This window comes from Cucurbita pepo, chromosome LG14 (assembly GCF_002806865.2).
Source record: "Cucurbita pepo subsp. pepo cultivar mu-cu-16 chromosome LG14, ASM280686v2, whole genome shotgun sequence".
NCBI classification, from domain to species: domain Eukaryota; kingdom Viridiplantae; phylum Streptophyta; class Magnoliopsida; order Cucurbitales; family Cucurbitaceae; genus Cucurbita; species Cucurbita pepo.
The window spans coordinates 3,850,499-3,868,611 of record NC_036651.1 but is presented as its reverse complement, the minus strand read 5'-3'; the positions used below and the strand labels follow the sequence as shown (position 1 = coordinate 3,868,611).

General features: G+C 36.2%; 7 protein-coding genes across 8 annotated transcripts in view; 3 read left to right on the top strand and 4 right to left on the bottom strand.

Annotated features, from left to right (window-relative positions):
• Positions 1-97: 97 nt before the first annotated feature.
• LOC111809675 lies at positions 98-3,451 on the top strand. The gene is made up of 7 exons (XM_023696054.1): positions 98-208; positions 507-594; positions 689-741; positions 1,686-1,988; positions 2,238-2,343; positions 2,465-2,573; positions 3,074-3,451. The coding sequence occupies exons 1-7, from the start codon at positions 188-190 to the stop codon at positions 3,153-3,155; spliced, it is 762 nt and encodes a 253-aa protein (XP_023551822.1). The 5' UTR covers positions 98-187; the 3' UTR covers positions 3,156-3,451.
• Positions 3,452-4,305: 854 nt separating this feature from the next.
• Positions 4,306-8,180, top strand: LOC111810292 (BTB/POZ domain-containing protein DOT3-like). The gene is made up of 6 exons (XM_023696983.1): positions 4,306-4,953; positions 5,067-5,136; positions 5,389-6,281; positions 6,391-6,646; positions 6,762-6,890; positions 7,496-8,180. The coding sequence occupies exons 1-6, from the start codon at positions 4,706-4,708 to the stop codon at positions 7,856-7,858; spliced, it is 1,959 nt and encodes a 652-aa protein (XP_023552751.1). The 5' UTR covers positions 4,306-4,705; the 3' UTR covers positions 7,859-8,180.
• Positions 8,181-8,246: 66 nt separating this feature from the next.
• LOC111810293 lies at positions 8,247-9,053 on the bottom strand. Its single transcript, XM_023696984.1, has one exon. The coding sequence runs from the start codon at positions 8,986-8,988 to the stop codon at positions 8,467-8,469; it is 522 nt and encodes a 173-aa protein (XP_023552752.1). The 5' UTR covers positions 8,989-9,053; the 3' UTR covers positions 8,247-8,466.
• A 23-nt stretch (positions 9,054-9,076) lies between these two features.
• Positions 9,077-10,804, top strand: LOC111810291 (BTB/POZ domain-containing protein DOT3-like). The gene is made up of 3 exons (XM_023696982.1): positions 9,077-9,270; positions 9,386-9,514; positions 10,120-10,804. The coding sequence occupies exons 2-3, from the start codon at positions 9,434-9,436 to the stop codon at positions 10,480-10,482; spliced, it is 444 nt and encodes a 147-aa protein (XP_023552750.1). The 5' UTR covers positions 9,077-9,270; positions 9,386-9,433; the 3' UTR covers positions 10,483-10,804.
• A 66-nt stretch (positions 10,805-10,870) lies between these two features.
• Positions 10,871-11,694, bottom strand: LOC111810290. Its single transcript, XM_023696981.1, has one exon. The coding sequence runs from the start codon at positions 11,610-11,612 to the stop codon at positions 11,091-11,093; it is 522 nt and encodes a 173-aa protein (XP_023552749.1). The 5' UTR covers positions 11,613-11,694; the 3' UTR covers positions 10,871-11,090.
• Positions 11,695-13,447: 1,753 nt separating this feature from the next.
• Positions 13,448-14,271, bottom strand: LOC111810580. The gene has a single exon (XM_023697306.1). The coding sequence runs from the start codon at positions 14,187-14,189 to the stop codon at positions 13,668-13,670; it is 522 nt and encodes a 173-aa protein (XP_023553074.1). The 5' UTR covers positions 14,190-14,271; the 3' UTR covers positions 13,448-13,667.
• An 893-nt stretch (positions 14,272-15,164) lies between these two features.
• The window catches only part of LOC111810578 (chaperone protein dnaJ A6, chloroplastic-like), a 5,473-nt gene continuing 2,524 nt past the window's right edge, over positions 15,165-18,113 (bottom strand). For both annotated transcript variants that reach the window (XM_023697304.1, XM_023697303.1), the window contains exons 4-8: positions 18,015-18,072; positions 16,760-16,802; positions 16,523-16,571; positions 16,348-16,428; positions 15,165-16,265 (exon numbers count right to left, since the gene is read on the bottom strand). In XM_023697304.1, coding sequence (XP_023553072.1) covers positions 15,405-16,265; positions 16,348-16,428; positions 16,523-16,571; positions 16,760-16,802; positions 18,015-18,072 — 1,092 coding nt within the window. In that variant the 3' untranslated portion in view covers positions 15,165-15,404. The remainder of the gene's footprint in view (positions 16,266-16,347; positions 16,429-16,522; positions 16,572-16,759; positions 16,803-18,014; positions 18,073-18,113) is intronic.

The following is an 18,113-nucleotide window of genomic DNA, read 5'->3' as shown; positions in this document are numbered from 1 at the left end:
ATAAAATAAAATAAAATAAAATAAAATAAATAAATAAAAAAGAAAAGCGCTCTCGATTTCGATGCAACGTACTAACGTCTATATCTATGGCTCTTCTCTCTCTGTCTCTGTCCATTTGATTTTTCGATGGCTTTTTAATGGCCGGGGCTAGAGCCGAGGGGACTCGATCTCTTCTAGCTTCGCAGCAATGGCTGTTAATCAGTGTCAGGTAATGGTGCCTTACATTTGTTTTAAGTCGACATTTTCAATGCTTGTTATCAAATCACCAAAAGCAAGTTTCAATTAGCCCTTCTTCCTCTCGATTTCCTCCACACTGTAATTTTAGACTCGCAAATTTGGTTTGTTCATTCGTGTTTTACAGATTTCTGTTGTGCTGGAGTTTTTTTGTTGGCTTAGAAATGAGAATCTGAAGATTCGTTTGAGCTTTGTGATTTTATCACTTATGTACTCATTTTGCTTTTGGCGTTGCTTTGGTTAATGTATTTCACTTTTTCGTTCCCTTTCAGACTGCAGCTGTGTCGAATGAAGTTCTCGTTCAAGAAAAACTAGCGAAAGTTACTAGGCTTGACGAGAGGGAGCGTCATTGTTCTTTAGGTATTTTTCTTAATTACGCTTTGTAAGTGAAGTAATCCGTAGTTTTAGATTTCCAGTTGCATGATGCTGATAATTAATTGTTTTCGCCATTCAGAAATTTTGCCAATTCTCTTTGAGAAGACTTCGTTCCCCTTCCAAAATTCTTTGGTAAGTTCGCCCTTTGTGGTGTATTGCTTTTCCACTATATTTTGGTATTCTCTCTCTCTCTATTTGTGGTAACAACTTGATTGAGCTCACCATTTCTTCTTTTGGACATGGCGTCTGGGGCCATTGTTTTGTGCAAGAAGAAAATAACTAGGGCAGATGTAGCAATTAAAGAAATTTATGAAAGTAGCCGAAAAGAAAATTTTTAATGAGAAAAAAACTAGCAAATGATGCATTTAGATCGCGTATATCAGTTCTTAGTAATGAAAAATACATAATTATTGTACTTCATTGAAATTTTTGTTTGTTAATTATACATCAAATCACTGATTAGCTAACTTCAATTTCATCAAACTATTATCTATAATTATTATCTTACTTTATCATGTTGGTTACCTTTTGTTTTTTAAAAGCAATGTTGATTGCTTTCAAAATAGTTGATTAAGGTCTAAATTGTTTATTAGTTTCGCAATTATTTCTGTAAAAAAGCTATCCTCTTTAGAAACGCAAAACAAAATCAACCCACCAACCTCTCACTTCAAATCCCCTTACAGGGCACAATCTCTTACTTTTTTTTGTAGTCCTTTGCCCACAACCATCAGTGCCCAATCAGATTATTCTCCCATTCAATGGCTCGTTTAATCTATTTCTATTGAATTTATTTTATTATATTTGATGAATATATAGATCTCTTCAATTGTTTTTATCTAATAAAAAAGATAAACTGCTTTGAAAACAGTCCTATTTACTTGTGGTTGTCATTTTCTTTCTCCTATTGGCCCTTGAAATGCATATCTATGTTCTTTGTTTCTTTTTTTTTTTTTTTCTCTAAACATTATCATTTTTAAATGAATTTTAGATATTTATTTACCTTAGTTGATGATTCACACTTATAGTTATGCTATATATCTCGAGAGTTTCTTTTCAAATATTCTTTATTTGTTCAGGCCCGTGATTCCTCTAGCTTTTTAAGTACCGAGGGATTCGACAACAGTCCAGAGTGTGATCCACATTTGGCTTTCCTCAGCTTCCTGGAAGTTACCCATCCAACAAAAACTAGGATGTCATTGGAAACTTCAGATACTCGCTTGACTTGCCAGAACGTAATTGACATACACGTGAATGCTGGTGATGCTTGTTCCTCGTGCATAGTAAATATTGATATTGACAAGGACAAGCTGGACAAGCTCAAAACATCTAAATCCTGTGAAGGAACTTTTGAAAGCTTGAGAACTGAGAGTACATTAGTGGTAACTGAACTCGTCTATTTACGCAAATTTTAGAGATGGCTTTTCCTTTTAAAAAAATGAAAATCATGATCCTAAAATGATAGCTAATTGATTTGTAAATTAGTTAAACCACTCTTATCATGTTTAAATTCACTCTAGACATGTTTTTTAATCATTTGAAATCAATTTAATGGGTTTGATTTTACTTTTTTAAAAGTTTTGAAGTTCTACAAACTAAGGTGTGTGATCTGTATTCTACATCTCTTGCAGCGCATAGAGAAGGTACTGCAGAGACAGTCCAGTCTTAAAATGGGGGCGAAACTTATGCAATATTTGTTGGATCATGGACTAATGTTGCTGAAGTTCTCGTCTAAAGGTATGCACGCATTTGCTTTCTAGTGCTTGAAAAACGAAACAACTTGTATAGAAAATTTCAATCAACAAGGAAAATTCAATAATCTTTTATCAATACTTCAATTTCTTTTGTTATTCATCAGAAAAATCAGGGATCGAAAGGGCTCAGGACGCGTCAAACAACAGGTGGAGAAAATATAAACGTTCTGCTTCATTTGATTCAAGAAAGATTGTTGTTCTTTTCTCGGTATTGTGAGTACCAGATTCCTAATCTTCTTTATTTTGGTCCCAGTCCAATCACTGAGTTGAATTTTGGGCATTTACGAAAAAAATGCAATTTATCTTAGAAAGTCCAAAACACAAGTGACTTTTACTGCATAGCTATTGATTGAGGATAGGTGGAGGAGGTTCGAGAAAAAAGTGCTTTAAAATACTTAGACTACTTTTAAATGTTCTTAAATCTTTTGTAAGATCTGAAAATTGTTTTTTAGCACTTTTGGAACACTACCCTTTTCCTTCTCATTTCATTTCTTTTTCTTTTTCTTTTTCCTTTTTCTTTTTCTGTTTCCCTTTTTAGGGGGGAAAAAAATGCTTTTTTGATATAAACTATACCATCCTTATAGAGAATCAAGATCCAATCTATCTATAAGCTACTCAAAGTTTTAAATAAATAAAAAGAAACAACCTGTAGGTAACTTGATTGTTCATCAAAAAAAGAAATCTTTTATATCAGATGATTTTGCCATTTGCAGGTCAAGCTTGGGAACCTTGATATTGATATATTTGACTCTGAGAGTTAGGCAGCAGGGTGGGGATGGATCTGTTGCTATGTAGTCTTGTATGGTTCTTCTCCTTTGCCTTTCTACAAATCTCTTAAAATAGTTTGTTTTTAAATTTTATGTTCTTATAGATCATCTCATTTGTACATAAATGTTCTTCCACTTTATGGCTCCCTTAGGAACTTAACACAGTAGTGTGTGATTAGTGAATGTGTTTTGACAATGGGATGATCCCCTTCCTTGGCAAAGAACTTCAAAATCCTTCATGGAAATGTTGGGAGATCTCCATTTTATAGAAATGTTGGTAAAAATATTTTATGTTCATGGAAAATTATGTTCAGATTGTGTGTATATATATGTATATACATAATTTTTTTTCCTGTATTATACATTATATTTGAGTATATCTTTTTTTTTTTTTTTCTTTTCCTTTTGCTATATAATCTTGATTTACTAATAGGTATTAGATTTCAAATTAGGGGTATTTTAGTCCGTTGAGTATCTAGAGGTTTCTGAATTTAGTAATTGGACACTTTTCCAAGAAAAAAAAAACTAATTAAATATAGTTGTTTAACTCATTACCCCAAAAGTATAATTATTTATATTATTGAAATGATTATTTAATATAAATTGTCTTTCCAAACTATTTTATTAATTGTCACATAGTTTTAATGAATTTTAGATTAAATTTCAATTTTAGTTTGTGAATAGTGCTCAAGTGCATGTACTAAGTCATAATTTTAATTTTGTATTAATCCGTTTGTAAATTTCAAAAACTTTATCAATGTCAATAATTTATTAAATGCAAAATTTCATAAATAAAAAAGCTGAAAACTTGAAGCTTTTAAAATTTTTGAAGTATGTTAAAAATACAAAATTAGAAGTTCAAAGATCTATTAATTTATTTGATACAAACACAGTTTATCTAAAAAATTTTGAATAAATCAGTGTAGAACAATTTTTATGAATTTTGAAAAAGACATTCCAGAAATTAGAGATCTAAATATCTATCCCGAACAGAAAAAATGAAAAATGATATGGTAAAAAAAGGCGGAGTCAACAAAGTGGCATTTTCCTAATAAACATTGAACATTAACAACTAATCCACAGATATCCACTGGTTGAGTTATGGTAGAGGAAGATGGAAGAAAATGTGGTGATATGATACCCAACATTCTTCATCTCCCTCATAAATGAGGCACAATATCAATCTCCCACCACTGTCTCTGATATTGAAACAAGAAATGGATGAGCATTTCCATGGACCCTCTTTAGTGGATGCCTTCCATCACAGCCACATATACTTGCTTCCGTTGCATTTATTTCCCCCTTACATTGACCCCCTTTCAAACCAGATCAAATCCATAAGAGAGACCAAGGAACGTGAAGTCTCAAATGCCAAATACCAAGGGCGACTTGGAAGGAGCTGACTAGGTTCACGACCAGAAGATCGTGATTCCGAATAAACTCATCAGTGAGAGACAGAGGAACATGAAGTCTCTTATTGGAATGCCAAATACCAAGAGAGATTCACAAGGAGCCAAGCAAGTTCACGACTAGAGGATCGTGATTTCGAACAAACTCATCAGTGAAAGACAGAGGAACATGAAGTCTCTTACTGGAATGCCAAATACTGAGAGCGATTCGGAAGGAGCCGAACAAGTTCACGACCAGAGGATCGTGATTCCGAACAAACTCATCGGTGAGAGACAGAGGGACACAAAGTCTCTCATTGAAATGCCAAATACCAAGAACGATTCGGAAGGAGTCGAGCAAGTTCACGACAAGAGGATCGTGATTCCGAACAAACTCATCACCGAAGCTGATTGCATCAACAACAAAGATGAAGCATGGTAGAGAACCTTGAGTTCATCTTAGAATCTAGAGTTATGAAATGGATTAAGGCTTCTCTATGCATACTTGGCATTTAGTGTTTTGAATACAATCTCTGGTCTTCCCTTTGCAGGTTTATCACCACTAAGATCCCAACAGATTTGAGAATTCAAGTTCAAGAGATCACCTTCAATGTTCACAAGGTAACCAACTAACTATATGCAAATATACAACTCTGCTTCATATGATATTAAACATGAATGCAGTAAAAGAGTTATTGGAGCCATTCTTCCTAAAGAATCAAGAATGAACAAAAAGACTAACTAAGATCTCGATCGTTTCTATTTCTCAATTTCTATCCGACTAAAATTTCGGTGTGTAAGATCATTCTAGTTGCTCAATGATAAACCAAAATGTAAGAGATAAGCTTCTCACCTCGACCTTTCTTGAAACAGTATACATTTATCTCAAAATGTGGCTACATAGTCCGAATGGAACTTCAATCTTCGATCTCAACCCAGGGATATGACCTAAAGCTTGAAAACTTCCCCGGTGGATCGGAAACATTTGAAATGGTTCTCAAATACTGCTATGGTTTCCCAGTCGACCTGAACTCGGGCAATGTAGCCCCATTAAGATGTGCATCAGAGTTTTTGGAGATGACAGAGGAATATGAAGATGGAAACCTTATATCCAAGACAGAGTCCTTCCTCACATTTGCAGTCCTTTTATCATGGAAAGAGTCACTGGCTGTTCTCAAAACTTGTCAGAGACTTTCTCCATGGGCTGAAAATCTTCAAATTGTGAGGCGATGCTGTGACTCGATAGCTCGGAAACTCTCTAGAGAGAACATAGTAGGAGATACAGTCAGTGAAGATGCGTGGTGGCTAAATGATTTAACCACACTTCGCATAGACTACTACACAAGAATTATAACTGCAATAAGAGCCAAAGGTATAAAGCCAGAGATTGTAGGGAAAAGCATAGAGCAGTATGCAAGGAAGTGGTTGCCAGGCATTGAAATGGAAACAGGACTTGGAGAATATACACAGGACAAAAGTGACATGCAAGCAAGTACTTTGAGTTGTAGGAAAGATGAACTGGGAATTGGATACAACAAAGAACATAAATCCATTATTGAAAGCCTACTAAGCATACTTCCTCCTCAAAGAGAAGCAGTTTCTTGCAAGTTCTTGTTGCAAATGCTAAAGATGGCAAGGGTGCATTCTGCATCAGCAGCTTTGGTATCAGAACTAGAGAAAAGAATCGGAATGGTGTTGGAGGATGCCAATGTGATTGATATTTTAATACCTAGTTGTACAAGTTATGACCAAGGAAACTTGCCAAAGTAAGTATTGTTCTTAGAAGCTCAATACGTACCGATTAGAAGTCTCCAACGCTTATCGAATTCACTAACAGTCATATTCTTTGATTTTCATCAATGACTTGCTCCTCAGTTCACAAGAACGCACTATGCATGACATAGAAGTAGTGCAAAGGCTCCTAGAATATTACTCACTGTTTGAACAACAACAGCAGCAACATAGAATTGGGAACTCTAATGTGTGTAAGCTCATAGACAATTACCTAGCTGAACTTGCAAGTGATCCAAATCTCTCCATCGCTAAGTTTCAAACTTTAGCCAACTCACTGTCAGAAAATGCAAGGCATTGTCATGATGGATTATACAGAGCCATTGACACCTACATCAAGGTTGCATATTGATTGTCTTGTTTTTATAATGTTCTCATTTGCTGCAAATTATACATGCTTGGAACGAAAGGAAAAAAAATCGCTTTAGAGACTTACAGACTGTTCTCCTCTACAGACTCATCCTTTACTATTTGAGCACGATCGGAGAAAGCTATGCAAAATCATGAACTGTGAGAAACTGTCGCTTGATGCTTGTGTGCATGCTGCACAAAATGATCGACTGCCTCTAAGAACTATAGTTCAGGTGACATTATATAAGCCCTATAACTTAGAGTAATCTAGTTTAAAATCCCAGCAACATATCTACACTGTAGAATGTAATTAAAACAAGCAAAGATAGAAGAATCAGAGCAGATAGAAGCATCAGAACATAAAGGCTGCCCATAGGCTCTCAAAGGGTGTAGACAAAAAGGAATATGGCTTACTAAAACCAATTGCCCTTATTTCCCGACAAAGAGATAAGGTTTGTCACAAATACAATATACTGCATAACATATCTTCAAACAAGGTTAAATTAAGATCATCAACAAAAAGCAAATTGTAGAAGCATCTTCCCTAAGTCCCATTTCCTACTCATATATTAATAACAATAATCGTTCCATGCATTCTCCCTTTCATAGCCCTAGTAGAAAAGACCCATTTATGTTCCATTGTAGTAATACTAATACAATTGGCATAAGGAAGAATGTATTCACTGCTTATATAGTTGGCAGTCAGAACAGGGAAGTAATTAGACATATAAGAAGACTATAATATTAGATTTCTACATCTTTTCTACTTTGTATAAGTAGTGGGTCAATAGTTTAGAGTTCAAAGTGGTGATCACAATGGTTCTGAGTGAATATGCAGGTTCTTTTCTCAGAGCAAGTGAAGATGAGGTCAGCAATGCAAGAAAAGGAGAAAGCACCTAATAGTGATAACTCAGATCAAGATGAAAACCACTTATCAACAGACAGAGAGATTAAAAACCTCAAGGCAGAACTCGAGAGCGTGAAGGCACAGATGGCAGAGCTGCAAAGTGACTACTCAGAGCTGCAACAAGAGTATGAAAAACTAAACAACAAACAGAAAAATGTAACAGGTTGGGGATTTGGTTGGAAGAAGATAAAGAATTCCTTCCACACAAGAGTTGATGGAGATGAACCTGCCCATCGGAGATCCAGCCAGACTAGTTCTCGAATGAGCTTAAGACGAAGATTATCACTGACCTGAAGATCAGATTCCTCAAAAGATAAATGGTTCAAAGAAGTTGCTATTCTACTTCACTTGTGCATGATTGTCCTGTGGCTGTATAGAGATACAACTCCAGGTCTTTTATATTGTTTACCTAGCAGAATGCAGACAATATATCCTTTCTTTTCCATAAGAACATCTTTCACCAAGAACAAGAACAATATAGAATATGGATTTTTTGTATCTTTCTCTTTCCAATAGCTACAAAGACTACAGAAAAAATAGTTCTACGTAATGAGCTTTTTCATACAGCATGTAATGGCATTTGTCAAGTCATTATAACCACAATATTGCTATCGAATATTTGATGATGAACCCACAACACATTCAGGAATTATCTAACTAGAATCCACAGAATACGTGGGAATAATACAAATGCAACTCTAATGTATTTATTGATTCAAGCAACAGAACAGAACTTCCTCCTGCAAAACAACCCATAAGAGGGCCAACAAGTTCATTTCATAATTAGAAAATCAAACATTTATCATTAAGCTCATCAACCTATTACACTATTATCGTTTAGAAGAAGAAGAAAATCCAAAACAGATCACAATTAAGAAGTAACTGGGATACGTTTCTTCACACTACCTACCAGACCTCATGCTACTCCAAGGAAACTTAGTCGATGGTTCAATAGTTTCAGCACTGCCAGTTTGTCGGCGGCCTCTATTAGCAAAACCCTTGTAAGATTTGAATTCCACAGGCTCCTTCTCATGTAGCCAATGCCTCTTGGCCTCGCCTTCCTCAACAATGCTGAACTTAGACTGTTTATTCATATTCCTCTTGTCCTCCTCAATAATCCGGATCGGATACACGTCCGGAGAGATTGATAAGGGATTCCTGAGAGTAACATAAGCCTTCTTGTAATCAGGCTTTGCGATCAAAAGACCTCCGCGCTTCTTTTTCTTCCCGTCCATGTTGAGAGTACGAACTTTATCGACCTCAAAGCCGTAGAGGCTCTCAAGGACGCGTTTGATTTCGATTTTGGAAGCTGAAGGAATGGTTTTGAGAGCAATTTCAGTGATGTTGGTGAAGGAGGTTGGCATAAGAAGCTTGATTGGAAGATTAGCGAAGTGAATAACTCTTCTCCCGAGTCTGCTTCCCATGTTCTTGGCTTTGCTTTCTTCGCTTGGCGCAGTTCCTCCCAGGAGCGTCTATGAACAGCAGGCGGAGAAGGATTGNAATATTACTCACTGTTTGAACAACAACAGCAGCAACATAGAATTGGGAACTCTAATGTGTGTAAGCTCATAGACAATTACCTAGCTGAACTTGCAAGTGATCCAAATCTCTCCATCGCTAAGTTTCAAACTTTAGCCAACTCACTGTCAGAAAATGCAAGGCATTGTCATGATGGATTATACAGAGCCATTGACACCTACATCAAGGTTGCATATTGATTGTCTTGTTTTTATAATGTTCTCATTTGCTGCAAATTATACATGCTTGGAACGAAAGGAAAAAAAATCGCTTTAGAGACTTACAGACTGTTCTCCTCTACAGACTCATCCTTTACTATTTGAGCACGATCGGAGAAAGCTATGCAAAATCATGAACTGTGAGAAACTGTCGCTTGATGCTTGTGTGCATGCTGCACAAAATGATCGACTGCCTCTAAGAACTATAGTTCAGGTGACATTATATAAGCCCTATAACTTAGAGTAATCTAGTTTAAAATCCCAGCAACATATCTACACTGTAGAATGTAATTAAAACAAGCAAAGATAGAAGAATCAGAGCAGATAGAAGCATCAGAACATAAAGGCTGCCCATAGGCTCTCAAAGGGTGTAGACAAAAAGGAATATGGCTTACTAAAACCAATTGCCCTTATTTCCCGACAAAGAGATAAGGTTTGTCACAAATACAATATACTGCATAACATATCTTCAAACAAGGTTAAATTAAGATCATCAACAAAAAGCAAATTGTAGAAGCATCTTCCCTAAGTCCCATTTCCTACTCATATATTAATAACAATAATCGTTCCATGCATTCTCCCTTTCATAGCCCTAGTAGAAAAGACCCATTTATGTTCCATTGTAGTAATACTAATACAATTGGCATAAGGAAGAATGTATTCACTGCTTATATAGTTGGCAGTCAGAACAGGGAAGTAATTAGACATATAAGAAGACTATAATATTAGATTTCTACATCTTTTCTACTTTGTATAAGTAGTGGGTCAATAGTTTAGAGTTCAAAGTGGTGATCACAATGGTTCTGAGTGAATATGCAGGTTCTTTTCTCAGAGCAAGTGAAGATGAGGTCAGCAATGCAAGAAAAGGAGAAAGCACCTAATAGTGATAACTCAGATCAAGATGAAAACCACTTATCAACAGACAGAGAGATTAAAAACCTCAAGGCAGAACTCGAGAGCGTGAAGGCACAGATGGCAGAGCTGCAAAGTGACTACTCAGAGCTGCAACAAGAGTATGAAAAACTAAACAACAAACAGAAAAATGTAACAGGTTGGGGATTTGGTTGGAAGAAGATAAAGAATTCCTTCCACACAAGAGTTGATGGAGATGAACCTGCCCATCGGAGATCCAGCCAGACTAGTTCTCGAATGAGCTTAAGACGAAGATTATCACTGACCTGAAGATCAGATTCCTCAAAAGATAAATGGTTCAAAGAAGTTGCTATTCTACTTCACTTGTGCATGATTGTCCTGTGGCTGTATAGAGATACAACTCCAGGTCTTTTATATTGTTTACCTAGCAGAATGCAGACAATATATCCTTTCTTTTCCATAAGAACATCTTTCACCAAGAACAAGAACAATATAGAATATGGATTTTTTGTATCTTTCTCTTTCCAATAGCTACAAAGACTACAGAAAAAATAGTTCTACGTAATGAGCTTTTTCATACAGCATGTAATGGCATTTGTCAAGTCATTATAACCACAATATTGCTATCGAATATTTGATGATGAACCCACAACACATTCAGGAATTATCTAACTAGAATCCACAGAATACGTGGGAATAATACAAATGCAACTCTAATGTATTTATTGATTCAAGCAACAGAACAGAACTTCCTCCTGCAAAACAACCCATAAGAGGGCCAACAAGTTCATTTCATAATTAGAAAATCAAACATTTATCATTAAGCTCATCAACCTATTACACTATTATCGTTTAGAAGAAGAAGAAAATCCAAAACAGATCACAATTAAGAAGTAACTGGGATACGTTTCTTCACACTACCTACCAGACCTCATGCTACTCCAAGGAAACTTAGTCGATGGTTCAATAGTTTCAGCACTGCCAGTTTGTCGGCGGCCTCTATTAGCAAAACCCTTGTAAGATTTGAATTCCACAGGCTCCTTCTCATGTAGCCAATGCCTCTTGGCCTCGCCTTCCTCAACAATGCTGAACTTAGACTGTTTATTCATATTCCTCTTGTCCTCCTCAATAATCCGGATCGGATACACGTCCGGAGAGATTGATAAGGGATTCCTGAGAGTAACATAAGCCTTCTTGTAATCAGGCTTTGCGATCAAAAGACCTCCGCGCTTCTTTTTCTTCCCGTCCATGTTGAGAGTACGAACTTTATCGACCTCAAAGCCGTAGAGGCTCTCAAGGACGCGTTTGATTTCGATTTTGGAAGCTGAAGGAATGGTTTTGAGAGCAATTTCAGTGATGTTGGTGAAGGAGGTTGGCATAAGAAGCTTGATTGGAAGATTAGCGAAGTGAATAACTCTTCTCCCGAGTCTGCTTCCCATGTTCTTGGCTTTGCTTTCTTCGCTTGGCGCAGTTCCTCCCAGGAGCGTCTATGAACAGCAGGCGGAGAAGGATTGAAACGGAACCCTGCAAGACGCGACGAAAGCGTTGCCAAGAATCGGGCTGGACCGCGGTTGATGCTACACTAAGCCCACTCAGAAGCCCATTAAAGTTTTTTTTTTTCTCCTTTTTTTTTCTCTTTTAATTTCCTTTTAAAAGACAGAGGAAATTCACGTTGGATGGGATTCGAACCCCCCTGATCCCACCTGCCCTCCTATTTCGATTTTCATTTACAGAAATTTCTCCTTTAATTTTGAATTTTTTTCTCATTTAATAGGAAATTCACACGTGGAATTTAATTTCTCCATCTTTTTATATAATTTTTAAAAAAATATTAATTTCAAAGAATTTTTGTAATACTTAATTACATTTTCCAATATAATTTCTATTAAAAAATACAAAACATTATAATAAATTCAATAATATTTCCGAACAAAATAATAATAATAATAATAAATGGTTGAACCAATTTCTAAAAATTAAAATTTTAATATTATAAAATAGTATTCCATATATAAATAAATAAATATTTATTTACAAAGTACGTAAATATATATATTTATTTAAAATACCTTTGGCACGAGAAGGAGGCGCCTTCTTCGACAACACAAAAAAATCATTTGAAAATCACCATCAATATCTTGATATTCAACACCTAGTACTTGACCATTGGTTCGAGATATTTTCTCTACTCCTATTCCGACTTCTCTAGAGCCTCGGATTTATTTACTAAGTAAGTGAATAAATAAATATATACATATACATATATATATATAACAAAAACAATAATAATATCANCCTAGTAGAAAAGACCCATTTATGTTCCATTGTAGTAATACTAATACAATTGGCATAAGGAAGAATGTATTCACTGCTTATATAGTTGGCAGTCAGAACAGGGAAGTAATTAGACATATAAGAAGACTATAATATTAGATTTCTACATCTTTTCTACTTTGTATAAGTAGTGGGTCAATAGTTTAGAGTTCAAAGTGGTGATCACAATGGTTCTGAGTGAATATGCAGGTTCTTTTCTCAGAGCAAGTGAAGATGAGGTCAGCAATGCAAGAAAAGGAGAAAGCACCTAATAGTGATAACTCAGATCAAGATGAAAACCACTTATCAACAGACAGAGAGATTAAAAACCTCAAGGCAGAACTCGAGAGCGTGAAGGCACAGATGGCAGAGCTGCAAAGTGACTACTCAGAGCTGCAACAAGAGTATGAAAAACTAAACAACAAACAGAAAAATGTAACAGGTTGGGGATTTGGTTGGAAGAAGATAAAGAATTCCTTCCACACAAGAGTTGATGGAGATGAACCTGCCCATCGGAGATCCAGCCAGACTAGTTCTCGAATGAGCTTAAGACGAAGATTATCACTGACCTGAAGATCAGATTCCTCAAAAGATAAATGGTTCAAAGAAGTTGCTATTCTACTTCACTTGTGCATGATTGTCCTGTGGCTGTATAGAGATACAACTCCAGGTCTTTTATATTGTTTACCTAGCAGAATGCAGACAATATATCCTTTCTTTTCCATAAGAACATCTTTCACCAAGAACAAGAACAATATAGAATATGGATTTTTTGTATCTTTCTCTTTCCAATAGCTACAAAGACTACAGAAAAAATAGTTCTACGTAATGAGCTTTTTCATACAGCATGTAATGGCATTTGTCAAGTCATTATAACCACAATATTGCTATCGAATATTTGATGATGAACCCACAACACATTCAGGAATTATCTAACTAGAATCCACAGAATACGTGGGAATAATACAAATGCAACTCTAATGTATTTATTGATTCAAGCAACAGAACAGAACTTCCTCCTGCAAAACAACCCATAAGAGGGCCAACAAGTTCATTTCATAATTAGAAAATCAAACATTTATCATTAAGCTCATCAACCTATTACACTATTATCGTTTAGAAGAAGAAGAAAATCCAAAACAGATCACAATTAAGAAGTAACTGGGATACGTTTCTTCACACTACCTACCAGACCTCATGCTACTCCAAGGAAACTTAGTCGATGGTTCAATAGTTTCAGCACTGCCAGTTTGTCGGCGGCCTCTATTAGCAAAACCCTTGTAAGATTTGAATTCCACAGGCTCCTTCTCATGTAGCCAATGCCTCTTGGCCTCGCCTTCCTCAACAATGCTGAACTTAGACTGTTTATTCATATTCCTCTTGTCCTCCTCAATAATCCGGATCGGATACACGTCCGGAGAGATTGATAAGGGATTCCTGAGAGTAACATAAGCCTTCTTGTAATCAGGCTTTGCGATCAAAAGACCTCCGCGCTTCTTTTTCTTCCCGTCCATGTTGAGAGTACGAACTTTATCGACCTCAAAGCCGTAGAGGCTCTCAAGGACGCGTTTGATTTCGATTTTGGAAGCTGAAGGAATGGTTTTGAGAGCAATTTCAGTGATGTTGGTGAAGGAGGTTGGCATAAGAAGCTTGATTGGAAGATTAGCGAAGTGAATAACTCTTCTCCCGAGTCTGCTTCCCATGTTCTTGGCTTTGCTTTCTTCGCTTGGCGCAGTTCCTCCCAGGAGCGTCTATGAACAGCAGGCGGAGAAGGATTGAAACGGAACCCTGCAAGACGCGACGAAAGCGTTGCCAAGAATCGGGCTGGACCGCGGTTGATGCTACACTAAGCCCACTCAGAAGCCCATTAAAGTTTTTTTTTTTCTCCTTTTTTTTTCTCTTTTAATTTCCTTTTAAAAGACAGAGGAAATTCACGTTGGATGGGATTCGAACCCCCCTGATCCCACCTGCCCTCCTATTTCGATTTTCATTTACAGAAATTTCTCCTTTAATTTTGAATTTTTTTCTCATTTAATAGGAAATTCACACGTGGAATTTAATTTCTCCATCTTTTTATATAATTTTTAAAAAAATATTAATTTCAAAGAATTTTTGTAATACTTAATTACATTTTCCAATATAATTTCTATTAAAAAATACAAAACATTATAATAAATTCAATAATATTTCCGAACAAAATAATAATAATAATAATAAATGGTTGAACCAATTTCTAAAAATTAAAATTTTAATATTATAAAATAGTATTCCATATATAAATAAATAAATATTTATTTACAAAGTACGTAAATATATATATTTATTTAAAATACCTTTGGCACGAGAAGGAGGCGCCTTCTTCGACAACACAAAAAAATCATTTGAAAATCACCATCAATATCTTGATATTCAACACCTAGTACTTGACCATTGGTTCGAGATATTTTCTCTACTCCTATTCCGACTTCTCTAGAGCCTCGGATTTATTTACTAAGTAAGTGAATAAATAAATATATACATATACATATATATATATAACAAAAACAATAATAATATCAAATTGGTTGCAACGAACAATCAGCACTAAACACTATCCCCTACAAAACATGAATACTATGGTAAAGAAATGAAAGTTCCCAAAAAAGTGCATTTTCTAAATCTGCGGTCAGATTGGGGAGAAGAATAAGAGGGTTATTTAAGTAAACCAATCCCACCAGGTCCAGAATATGTCTGTACTGAAATATTGTTGATCAAAGAGTGTTCATCTTTGAGTTACATTTCTTCCTATCATATTCATTCATAATATTGTTGACAAAATTGTACTAATAATATTGAATTACCTACTACGCTACAACCTACATGTATCAATCCTTCCAATTCCTTTCTGATCTGCCTTTACTTCTTCAATGCAACCGCTATTATCTTCTACTGCTCACAGCTTTGCCTTTGCTCAATTCCGAGAGTTCCTCGATCAACTTCCTCTCGTTGCTGCTCAACTTTTTCGGGATTTCGACCTGCACGCGAACTAACTGATCTCCCCTCATGTTCCTTTTGTTCAGAAGAGGAACTCCTTTCTTTGACATCACGAGTGTTGTATTTGGCTGTGTCCCCGCAGGAATTTTCAAATCAACCATGCCATCTACAGTTGGAACCTTGATGGTAGTGCCCAAGATGGCATCGATGTAGGACACTTTGCAAGTGTACAAGATATTGGTATCGTCACGTTTTAGGACAGGGTCAGGTGTAACGTCGATAATAACAAAAAGATCCCCAGGAGATCCACCTCGTCTTCCTGCATTCCCTTCATTTCGAACTCTTAGACGACTACCACCATCAACGCCTGCTGGAACTTTTAAACTTATCCGCTTTGTCCTCCGTACTCGCCCATCCCCAGAACATGTGTTGCAAGGTGTGGATATTTCACCAGATCCGCCACATGAAGAGCAAGTCATGACCTGCTGGAAGACACCTAAAGGAGTCCTGGCTGATGAGACGACCTGCCCTTGACCACCACATGTGCTACATCTCGTTGGTTGGGTTCCAGGTTTAGCACCAGATCCTTCACAAGTCCCACAGCTCTCCAGTCTGCTAATCTCAATCTCCTTTTCGACACCAAAAACAGCCTCCTTGAAGTCCAACACGAGATTGTAATACTCATCTTGTCCATCAACTGCTCTACTCCTTGAACCTCTGCCTCCCATGCCCATACCTCCCATACCGCCCATGCCACCCATGCCCTCAAATAGAGACTCAAAGAGATCAAAAGGATTACTGAAATCCTGAAGAAGTGCAGACGAACAGAAGTCAGGCAAAGAAACTTCATAAATATATTTTTCATATTTCCATCAGAGAATTACTTACCCCCATGCCCATACCAGCACCTTTAAGGCCAGCCTCTCCATATTTATCGTAGAGTGAGCGTTTCTCATCGTCAGACAAGACCTGAAACAGGTGAATTCCAGGGATATTAGTTGCCATGGGTCATACTCAAACTGTCAAATCTAAACACAAACATGAGCTACAATACTCTTCTTACTTCATAAGCATTACTAATTTCCTTGAACTTTTGTTCAGCCCCAGGATCTCTGATTGAACATAAAACGACGAGTTAAAAAATACATATTATTCAACTGAACTACCGCTGAATAGGAAAATAAAGAATGACTAAAACTAAGATCGGAAAAACAAGGTTAAAGTGGGACCCTGTCATGTCTATTATAATCTGTACCACTGCCTAGTTTTTTCATCCCTAAAAGGAAGTTAGATAACTTACTTGTTCACATCTGGATGGAAACTCCTAGCCAGTTTCCGGTAAGCTGAAGAGTGCAAAATATCATATCATGAGGGATAAGGTAATATATAATGGATGAGACATATCTAGGAGTCAGTATTAAGTTAGATGAAAAAAGTAACAAATCAAATATACATCAGAAGAAGTCCCTTCCTTAGATCCATGTCTTGAATTGGCATACTTGTTCCACCTCCAAGAACATAATCACCTAACATTTGATTCTACCGGGCTTAAGCACCACTATATCTCTTTCACAGTTTGAATATATTAACTAATCTTTCTAATAGGTGACACTCATTCTCCGTATAAAAAAAAGTAGGTTCTTTCTTTGGACGTTATCCTTTCATGGACTTTTCGTTTCTCATTGTCACAAATACAAATGCACACAAGGCTTTATTTAATGTGAGACAACATGTATGATGTATATTTGGTTAAGCAAAAGCAGAATCAGATAGCCATTCTCCCCAAATATACGACGTCAGATTTATGATGGGGTGTTTATCAGAATCATATTAGTAATTAGCTGGAGTGTGAGGAAAGTTCGTTAGCATGAGTCCCTAACCATATCTCTACCAATGTGCTCCTCAAATTCTTATTCCTATCATAACACTGAAGGAAACATAGAGTAAACGATACTTCATTATGCATTAAAGATAAGAGACATCAACATGCAGTGAAATACAGCCCAATAATAATGAAAGCATAGAAAATGGGGCGTTTAAAAAAAATAAATAAATAAAGAAATTCAACGGAACATGAACAAAGCCCATGTCATGTTGACAGGATAATGCCACCTGATCCAATAAGGACTTGACAGAATCAACTATTATAAAACTGGTCAAAGAAATGTCAAGTCGTCATAGATAAGCAGTGAAAGGTCTTGAAAGGTCTTCAAACTCTATTTATCTGAATATTTATTATTTGATGAGTTAATTTGCCTTGCCCAAGTCCTAAATGCAGGAGAGATCACTAACAGTACTTGTAATGACTAAAAGAAAACTCAAATCCTAAAGAAAAAATACAGTTTATCGCAACCAATTGTGAGTTAATAACTTGTTGCTACAAGTAGATTCAACGTATTGCTTGCTGCCTTAAATTTGCATAAAACAAGAAAGAGAGAGAAGCCTCCCTTTTTTCCCCCCCTCGACTGTGGGGAGGGGGGTAGATGTTCAAGACATGCAAAAATAGCAACACAAAAACCAAAAAGTTCAATAGATTCTAAGGAAAAGTTAGATACCACTTTTAATATCAGATTTACTGGCATTTTTGGACACTCCAAGGATAGAGTAAAAATCCTGCAAATTAAATAATGAGCGTTATAATTTTTAAACAATAG

What these genes read in the sequence shown, in the direction of transcription:
- LOC111810291 (XM_023696982.1), top strand. Translation starts at nt 9,434, where the DNA reads ATGAACTGTGAGAAACTGTCGCTTGATGCTTGTGTGCATGCTGCACAA. An exon ending in CTCTAAGAACTATAGTTCAG is followed by an intron (nt 9,515 to 10,119) that starts GTGACATTATAT and finishes GTGAATATGCAG; the next exon opens with GTTCTTTTCTCAGAGCAAGT.
- LOC111810292 (XM_023696983.1), top strand. Translation starts at nt 4,706, where the DNA reads ATGAAGTCTCTTACTGGAATGCCAAATACTGAGAGCGATTCGGAAGGA. An exon ending in TCACCTTCAATGTTCACAAG is followed by an intron (nt 5,137 to 5,388) that starts GTAACCAACTAA and finishes TTCTTGAAACAG; the next exon opens with TATACATTTATCTCAAAATG. An exon ending in GACCAAGGAAACTTGCCAAA is followed by an intron (nt 6,282 to 6,390) that starts GTAAGTATTGTT and finishes CTTGCTCCTCAG; the next exon opens with TTCACAAGAACGCACTATGC.
- LOC111810580 (XM_023697306.1), bottom strand. Translation starts at nt 14,189, where the DNA reads ATGGGAAGCAGACTCGGGAGAAGAGTTATTCACTTCGCTAATCTTCCA.
- LOC111810290 (XM_023696981.1), bottom strand. Translation starts at nt 11,612, where the DNA reads ATGGGAAGCAGACTCGGGAGAAGAGTTATTCACTTCGCTAATCTTCCA.
- LOC111809675 (XM_023696054.1), top strand. Translation starts at nt 188, where the DNA reads ATGGCTGTTAATCAGTGTCAG. An exon ending in GAACTGAGAGTACATTAGTG is followed by an intron (nt 1,989 to 2,237) that starts GTAACTGAACTC and finishes CATCTCTTGCAG; the next exon opens with CGCATAGAGAAGGTACTGCA. An exon ending in GCTGAAGTTCTCGTCTAAAG is followed by an intron (nt 2,344 to 2,464) that starts GTATGCACGCAT and finishes GTTATTCATCAG; the next exon opens with AAAAATCAGGGATCGAAAGG.
- LOC111810293 (XM_023696984.1), bottom strand. Translation starts at nt 8,988, where the DNA reads ATGGGAAGCAGACTCGGGAGAAGAGTTATTCACTTCGCTAATCTTCCA.